The 9228-nt window shown below is 29.7% G+C and overlaps 1 protein-coding gene across 1 annotated transcript; it reads right to left on the bottom strand.

The window, feature by feature from the left end:
• Nucleotides 1-676: 676 nt before the first annotated feature.
• On the bottom strand, nucleotides 677-6327 carry LOC123292343 (glycine N-methyltransferase). The gene is made up of 6 exons (XM_044872968.1): nucleotides 6276-6327; nucleotides 4360-4596; nucleotides 2320-2447; nucleotides 1713-1854; nucleotides 1524-1644; nucleotides 677-1057 (listed from the first exon to the last, which is right to left on the bottom strand). Exons 2-6 carry the CDS (start codon nucleotides 4566-4568, stop codon nucleotides 695-697), a joined length of 963 nt encoding a protein of 320 aa, XP_044728903.1. The 5' UTR covers nucleotides 4569-4596; nucleotides 6276-6327; the 3' UTR covers nucleotides 677-694.
• Nucleotides 6328-9228: the final 2901 nt, after the last annotated feature.

Genomic DNA, 9228 nt, shown 5'->3' with positions numbered 1-9228 from the left:
ATCAAATAAACAAATTTTGTATTATTACTAGTACACGGTAAGAAACTTTTTGTGGATCACTATGTCAGTCTCGATATGTATGCCATACTAATTTGACCTTTGGGCGAATCGTGGAAAATAACAATAGCAATTGTTATGGCGGACAAGTTAATGCAGTCTGGACATCAGTTGAAATAATTCAATATGGCATCTGGTAGTCGCCATATTGAATTTTCATTATTGCCATATCTTCAGTAGCAATAACAAGATTAAATCAAATTGATTGGCGTAAGAATCATCGAAATCGGTCCATGCGTTTGATGGCTATTGCGCCACATAGGAACACATATACATTTTTTCACAATATGACGTCTGTCGGTCGCCATATTTAATTGGTCGGTCGAATTTTCACTACTGCAATATCTTCAGTAGCACTCGCAAAGTTAAGACAAATCGATTGATGTCTGAATCATCAAAATCGGTTCACAGGTTTGGTCTCTAGTGTGCCAAATAGGAACACACATATATAGACTGATAAACACATTACAACTTCTTTTCGTTGATCAGTCGGGTAAAAAGAAGTCGAGTTAGTTGTTATATTTGTAATTTATTAATAAAATAATAATTTGTATTACAATATTCACAAATAATAAAAATATTTATTTATAAAAAAAAAAATAGATATATATATAAATTAATTAATTAATAATTTTATTTAAAATCGATTAAAACTATGATGTTGATTATTCGTTGGTTTTTGTATAAAATGTATATAAAATCCAGGTGTTTGAATTTCATCTAAACTTTTAAAGTCCCCGTACAAGATATGTGGGGCCTGCATACCGAATGTTTCTAATAGCATATCTTTAAAACGTTCTAAGCGATGAGGATAATATGATAGACGAAATTCACTTATTGTATCATCATTATAATGATCATTTTGTCCATGTTCTTCTAATTCTTGTTGATCATCTTTAGTACGATCCATCGACATATTTATCATATAATCCAATGTTACTAGAGCAGGACGACCACTTACATATAGTACGGATGTTTTAATATCGGTCATATGTTTACTCTGTAAACAAAATTATTAATTAAAATTTTTTATTAATTTTTGTTTTTTATGTATCTCTATACACAATTATTACTTTCATGTTTTTAAAATTGCCTAACTAAAACAATTATTTCACAAATAAGTATGATTAATTAGTCTATACTCTTATTAATTTAAATTTTATATAAATTTTTTTTTATGTATCTCTATACACAATTATTACTTTCATGTTTATAAAATTGCCTAACTAAAACAATTATTTCAAAAATAAGTATGATTAATTAGTCTATACTCTTATTAATTTAAATTTTATATAAATTTATGTTTTTTATGTATCTCTATACACAATTATTACTTTCATGTTTATAAAATTGCCTAACTAAAACAATTATTTCACAAATAAGTATGATTAATTAGTCTATACTGTTATTAATTTAAATTTTCACTTTTATATAGTTTTTCTAAAAGAAAAATCCTGTGTACTTACATTATAATATATGCATTTCGCTGGTGTATACCCGGTATCGATAATATGATCATAGTTACGATGATCAATCAATAAAAATCCACCTGGTTTTACACATTTCTCGAAATTTTGTAATGCAATTCTGTAAACAAAATACACGAATTAGTATACTTATTTTGTTGATATCAATCATCATAATAAATTACATACTTTTGTTCCCGTTGATCACCAAATGAATCTAACATATGTGCAAATGAATTGCCTAAACATAATACTGCATCAAAACCATCACCAAGTATACCAGCTGCTGTTACATCATCATATAATGTTAACCAATTTGCTTCTTCAATCACTACAAAAACAAAATATGAGTATACAAAGGTAAAAAAACATTAATAAATGAAGTATACAAATACAAAACATTAATACATGAAGTATACAACTGCAAAACATTATCTAATATATGAAGTATACAAGTACAAAACATTAATATATAAAGTATACAAATAAAAACATTAATATGCAGTATACAAAACAAAACATTAATACATGAAGTATACAAATAGAAGACATTAATAAATAAAGTATACAAATAGAAGACATTAATAAATGAAGTATACAAATAGAAGACATTAATAAATGAAGTATACAAATAGAAGACATTAATAAATGAAGTATACAAATAGAAGACATTAATAAATGAAGTATACAAGACAAAATGATAATATATGAAGTATAAAAATAGTAGTATACAAGTTTAATTATAAAAATATGAATTAAGTTATGAAAAGTATACAAAATAAAGATTATATCTCACCCCAATTATCAAATGCCTTTTCTTTTCTACGATTCCATCTTGTTTTCAATGCATATTTTAACATTTTATCAGAAGCATCTACTGATGTTACAGAAAATCCTTCCTCCAATAACATTATTGAATCAACACTGTAATAGAATTGATTGATATATTTATTTGACTTAAGTAGTTTTAAGGCTGCTAACGAACTTTTTTATTGTCTTAATATGAACTAAAAACTAATTTTGTTCGTTAGCTTTGAAACTCTAGTGATTCTGCCAATAGTCTAATTTAGTCTTGTAGTGTTCTGAAAAACAATTCTAGAAGAAATGAGTACCTAAATCTAAAAAATTCTGAAATATTCATCAAAAGTATGAAAAGGGCCATGTAAAAGTTATCGAGCATTTTGAAGACTGCATTTTAAATTTTCAGACTCTCCTAGAAGACTTTTTTATAATTAATCAGAGATTTCATGAAAATATTTTCACCATTGAGAGACGAGTCTTATCAGTAAAAGTTTACTTCAACAAACGAATCTGTATATATAAAAATAAATTGCTGTGCGTTAGTCTCGCTAAAACTCAAAAACGGCTGGACCGATTTTCAAAATTTTTTGCTTGTTTTGTTCGCTATAGTTCAGGGATGGTTTAGAAAAAAAAACTAAACAAAGCTGATATTAGAGTCATCGTAGAGTTTCTTCACAGGGCATGATAACCTGAACAAGTTCCAACATCAGATTGGTCAAGACTATCTCCCGCGTGTGACAGACGCGGAGAAAATTCAGAAGAAACATCGATCCACTTTCTCTGTTACTGCCCGGCGCTCATACAGCAGCGAAGGAAATGGTTTGGTTCGGCCATAGTCGAACCAGAAGAAATTAAGAAACTCAGCGCTAGGCAAATCCTGGGTTTCAGTACATCAGTTGGTTTATAATAGCCACTGAAAAGCGTAGCGGGGATAGAGTGCAAGGGTCTATTTGGCGATGCTCGAGCATGGTCCGCTAACTTCCATACCCATACCCCATAGATGGAATTTGCCAATCACATTATTTTTCATAAACATTGGTTTGGCTGTTGATTTAGGAGCTTGCTCCAGGACTGCCAGATGGAATAATTGGATACAAAAAAGGAATAATTTTGTAATTCTCTGTATTCAGCTAGTAACTTTTAAACATAAGTCAATAACTTTCATTCGTTTGTGTTTACAAAATGAATGTCGAACGAGTAAATTTTCTACACGTGACAAACAAAAATTTGTATTCTTATTAAGACCAGTTAAAACCGAAAAATATGAATATTGATAAAACTACGTAATTAAGGCCAAATAAAAAAAAATAAAATTCATAGAGAGAGAGTCAAAAGTTTATCAAATTAATAAAACATTCATTAGCAATGATGCGCATCTAAATGTCTATTAATATCTAACTAGCAGTTTCCCAATCGCTTAGCCTCAATTTTAAATCCATTCTTAAAAAAATGACAGAGTTTAAGTCTTCAAAAATGCCAGAGTTTCATATAAAACTTTCATCCCATATTTGACCCCCTTAAAGAATGGGTTTTCATAAAAAAGTGATAGTGTAAATTTTTGTCTCAAACCATAAGCACATATATCATCTTTTTCATTTCTAACATGAAAAATCACTTTTCAAATAAACTTTTACGCCCATTTTATCCCCTTTAGACCTTTAATAGGTTTACCCTTTAATTCTCACTTTACGGGCAGAAAAGTGAAGTTGGTTTTTGAAAATCTATAGAATGTTTGAAGAATGGGTTTACTTGCAGAATGAATTTTTTTAGTCACACAGTTAACTTTTTTTTGTGAACCATGAGCTCATATATTGTTTTTTCTTTTAATCCTTTTAGGAGAAACCCAAAATTCATTCTTAGTGCACATTTAACTCATTTAAGAATCGTTTGTGCGAAATTTCGTGTTTCTAGACCCAACGATTTCAGCTGTGCGTTGATTGATCAGTCAGTGAATCAGTCAGTGCGTTGATTGGTTAGTCAGTCAGTTTCTTCTTATATATATATAAAGATAAGTGCGATAATATTTAACACTCACCCGGTACCGCATGCTACATCCAAAATACGTTTGCATCCATGTTGTGTTAATAAACCAATTAAGAAATTTTTATAATTCTGTGTTCGTGAATTTTTATCACCGATAAATATTTCCCATACTTTAGCTGCAACACCGTCAGCGTATTGATCTCGAACACCTTCCACAGCAGAACCTAGTGTTCGTGTATGAAATACGTTTGCATCTGCCATTTTCGTTTTCTCGTTAGTTTCGATTTATCTGTAAAATATAGATTTGTTTTTTTCGTTTTAATGATAAGAAATTGACCTTGAGAGTAGAGTAAAGCTTCAACAACCTTCCAAAAAAGAGATATTAAGGAAAATAGACCAAGAACTTAAAGAGGGAGGGAGTCAAAAAAAAGCTTTTGGCATGCCGAAGGAGGTAAGGGTAATTAACAGGCGCACCTTAGGGAAATTGTGGTGCAACATGTTAGAAAAAATGGTATCATTTGATAAGAAATATTATATATTTAAACGAGCAATTCTTGTATATATATAAATATATATATATATATATATATATATATATATCAACGATCTTGGAAATGGCTCCAACGATTTTCATGAAAATGAGTATGTAGGGGTTTTTTGGGGCGATAAGTCGATCTAGCTAGGTTTCATTTATCAGAAATGTCGTTTTATCCGTCTTTCCATGAAAAATTCATCAGACATCTATTGGTGTATAACGTAATTAATGAAATACAATGCAAGGTATTTCATTAATTACGTTATACACCAATAGATGTCTGATGAATTATAACATAACAAAAAGGAGGCGTTTGAGTAGTCTAAAGTGAAAAATATGACTCTTGCTGACATCTATTGGCGAATACCGAGCAAAGCTCGGTCATCCAGATATTTCAATTAAAAAGAACAGAATTATCCAAATTTGTTTTTCATAACATTGTCAGTTATCTCATGGACATATTCCTAGGTCGAATGAGATTAATAGAATTAAATTTTTTTTATTATCATAATAATTTTGACAATCTTGTTGCTAATTAGTCAGATGAACTCGAATGAACTTCATAACCGGATCAAATTTGTTATGTACAAAATTTTATTTATCAAAAAAAAATACTGATAATAAAAGACAAACTTGGAATCTGTAGTTTTTAAGATCTCCTGAATTGAGATTTTATTGCCAACCGTGTCAAGTGGAGGCCTACTATATCCTAAAAGTTTCTTCAATTCTTGAACTACTTTAATTTATTTTATTGAGATCTTGATTATCATGGACCTTCAGGAATTTTTCTTTATAGCGATAAAAATTGAGAAAAAGTCTATTTTTTGCATAGTTTTTTCTCAAAACCCCTCTTGGAGTTTTGTAGAAGGCAATATCACTTTTTTTTGTTTAAAACAGTATGAAGAAATAATTTTTGGGTCTTTTGGAAATTTACGACTGGAAATATGGCTCAGCATATTTAGAGCAAGAGCCTAAATGGTCGAGCGGTCTAAGACGTTTGACTTCGACTGTTCGTCTATTTAGACTTAGGTTGCGGGCTCGAATCCAGGCAGCGACAGTGTGAACAATTATGATTAATGAGGGCGGTAGAATTGAGCACATTGTCGTCGCTTGGTCAGGAACGAATTAACCGACTCCACCCACATCAATATGTAATTATAAATATGTTTGTAATTAAACAAATAAAGATTAACAAATAATGATGTGGGTGCCCTCTGTTCTAAAAACTAATAGTTTTTCTTTAAAAATTTTTGTCGAAAATCGCTAGCTTTCGGAGAAGAATATGTCATTATTACAGTTAATTGTAAATTCTTTAGCCAAAAGTTGTCACAAGGACAATAGAAGACCTTCGCCAGCGTTAAAAGAAAACACTACATATTTTCGATAATTTATAATTAATAAAAATTAAAAATAAAATAATTATTAAAATTTACCTTAAATAATATTAAAAATAAAATAATATAATCACAAAACACAAGATTTATTTATTTAATAAAAAAATATTTTAACAATAATCGATAATAATTATTAAATAATTTAATATAAAATTTATAATCGTAATATATGAAGTAATTTACAATTGAATCGATTAAATTTATTTATGCAAATGAATAACAAATCGTTATTTTTCATCATATTTATAAGGACACCTAATTTTAATATTCATAATTAATATAGCATAACACGGTGCTGACGTCTTGAAAATTTATGATTTGAAACAAATAAAATTATTTGAAATATATATATCAAGGTATACTCAGTTTAGTCTTAAGTTTGTAACGCTTAGAAATATTGATGCTTCCAACAAAATTTTGGTATAGTTGTTCATAAAATCACCTAATTAGCCCATTTCTGGTTGTCTGTCCGCCTGTTCGATAATTCAAAAACGAAAAGAGATATTTAGTTAAAATTTTTATGGCGTACCCAGGACGTAAAAAGTGAATTTTAGTTCGTAAATGAGCAACATATTTCAATTAGGTGTCTTGGATTTGTAGGAGCCATCTTGTAAGCGGTTAAAGATATAACAAAAAAACTATAAAAGATAGGGCGTTGAAAATTTGAAGATAGCTTCAACTAGTGGTATTGTGTAACATTCTGGAAAAACGGGAAAAAATCTAGCAAATCGAAAATTTATGAAATTCGGAAAGCAAATCAATGGCTATAAACATAATTGTGTTGATTTCTTAAACTCTTCTAATTAATTATATAAAAAAAATACAAGCACTGACATTCAACACTTGCTATACAGAGTATTTCAACAATTAACTCAGTCAATTGTTAAGTTATTAAAGTTATTGAGTTCAGTCAAGAACTTTACAACCATCAAATATTCAGAAAGTTTTAGAAACATTCGATTTGAGCTCAGAGATTGAAACTTTTCGATATCACTTCGTCCAACGAAGTAAATAATGGTCTGTCTAAAACGAGAGTATCCTAAATAAAGCTATTATGGAATTCCACTTAAAAATCTGATAAATTTATATAATCCCAAAAAAATTCAGTTTGCTCTGCCAAACTGAAATGTTATCTAAGTTTAATAAACTTTGTTTGAACAATATTTTGATTGAGTATATATCTCACTCGAATAGTTTTCGATAGATCTGCACCGTTTGAAACCCAACTAAGTGTGAACATGATTTAATAAGCATATATATGTTAAAAAAAATTATTTGATATAGAGAATAAAATTGTTCATATTAATTTTTATCATGATATTTATAAATTTTGAACACCGATTCCAAAAAAAAGAGGAGCTTCTCAATACGACTTTACGATGATTTATAAGTAATAGACTTCTTATGTGGGCATTGTTTTATTACTCAATTTAAAAGTCCCTTTCCTTTGGTGTTCATACAATTCTGATATCAAATTGGGTCTAGTTCACAGAGTTGCTTTAAATTTAGATCCTAAAAGGTAAGAAATAGAATTACACTTTAAATTAGAAAGTAATTTCGAAAATCGTTAGCTTTCGGAGGAAATGCGACTTCAAAATATGGTTTTTAGACAAAAATTATCAAGGCCAATAAAGTTCATTCGTCTGTGTTAATAACTTGTAAGCTCAGGTAAATGTTCAAGATCATGTAAAGATCAAATGACCTTGAACCTAGAATTTCAGGTTAAAGTCAAGGACATAGGTGAATGTTCTCTCTATTGCCCTCAAGGACAATAAAGGTCAAACGACAGTAAAAGTTAAAGATCAGGTCAAATGACCTTGAAAATAGAATTTCAGATTAAAGTCAAGAACGCAGGAGAATGTCCTCTCTATTACCCTTGATGACCTTTGGCTTTTTAAATTGTATTTTTTTCGAAAGCTAACGATTTTCGAAAAAAATGTATTTTTATGGTATGGTATGGTATGGAGGCTAGCGGGCCATGCTCGAGCATCGCGCCTCGAAGTAATGGTTCAGAGCACCTAGCCAATAGACCCTTGTACTCTTTCCCCGCTACACTTTTCAGTGGCTATTATAAACAACTGATGTACTGAAACCCAGGACCTTCTTGGTATGGCATCCTCGCAAGCTTTTCTTAAGTGGGAGCCATGGTGGTTCCCAGTTTGGCCAGCTTGTCTGCTCTCTCATTACCGTTCCAACCAGAGTGTCCGGGGATCCAGGTAATATCTAAAATGTATTTTTATATTCTATGGGAATTTTTTTGAAGTTAGTTCGGTATTTTGTAATTTTATTAATTTTTTTTTTTATCACAAAAATAAACAAAAATTGTTAATGAAAATGATGAAATTTACATCTACAAAATAATAAAATTTACATCATTTTGTGTTTACTATAATTTCTGCAGTTTAGTCCATTTTGCTAGTTTTGTTATTTACCAAATAAAATATATATTCTTAGTCATAATAATTATTACTATAAAATTGTGTCAAGTCATTTTCATCATTGAATTTAGACTCATTAATTAGCAAAATTATATCAAATCTATCAGTTGTAGACGCAAAAAAAAGTGTAAACACGATTGTGTGTAAAATCCGTCATTGAGCATAAATAATTTTGGGATGGAAAATTTTTGCAAGATCCCGTTTAAAAAATGCTCCTGATCGTAAAAGTGCAGGATAACTCGGTAGAATATTGTTTAAACTTATTTTTTTTAACAAATAATTAATATTACTGAAAAAACTCGTAAAGAAAAGATTACTCACGAAGTTTCAAGTATGTATTAATCATTTTACAAAGCATCCTTTTTGTCCCACAGTCTAGTTAATTCTTTTCGAATACTTATGTAGAGTTAGTAATCGAACAACTCCGTACAAATTTGCTGATTTGGTGAGACAAAAAAGGGTGTGACATTCATATTCCCCCAGTACTCACCTGTACCGCGCAAAACTGACGCCATGGCGCTAAAAAATTATCTTTTCATAAAGGAGCATCTTTT

The sequence above is a fragment of the Chrysoperla carnea genome, chromosome 2 (assembly GCF_905475395.1).
Source record: "Chrysoperla carnea chromosome 2, inChrCarn1.1, whole genome shotgun sequence".
NCBI classification, from domain to species: domain Eukaryota; kingdom Metazoa; phylum Arthropoda; class Insecta; order Neuroptera; family Chrysopidae; genus Chrysoperla; species Chrysoperla carnea.
Note: the sequence above shows the minus strand (reverse complement) of the source record. Positions and strands in the feature narration are given on the sequence as shown.

Bases quoted from the DNA above. Each gene is read 5' to 3' on its own strand.
- LOC123292343 (XM_044872968.1), bottom strand. From the start codon at position 4,568: ATGGCAGATGCAAACGTATTTCATACACGAACACTAGGTTCTGCTGTG. The intron at 2,448-4,359 runs GTGAGTGTTAAA...ATTCTATTACAG, and splicing joins GATGTAGCATGCGGTACCGG to TGTTGATTCAATAATGTTAT. The intron at 1,645-1,712 runs GTATGTAATTTA...TTTTGTTTACAG, and splicing joins GGTGATCAACGGGAACAAAA to AATTGCATTACAAAATTTCG.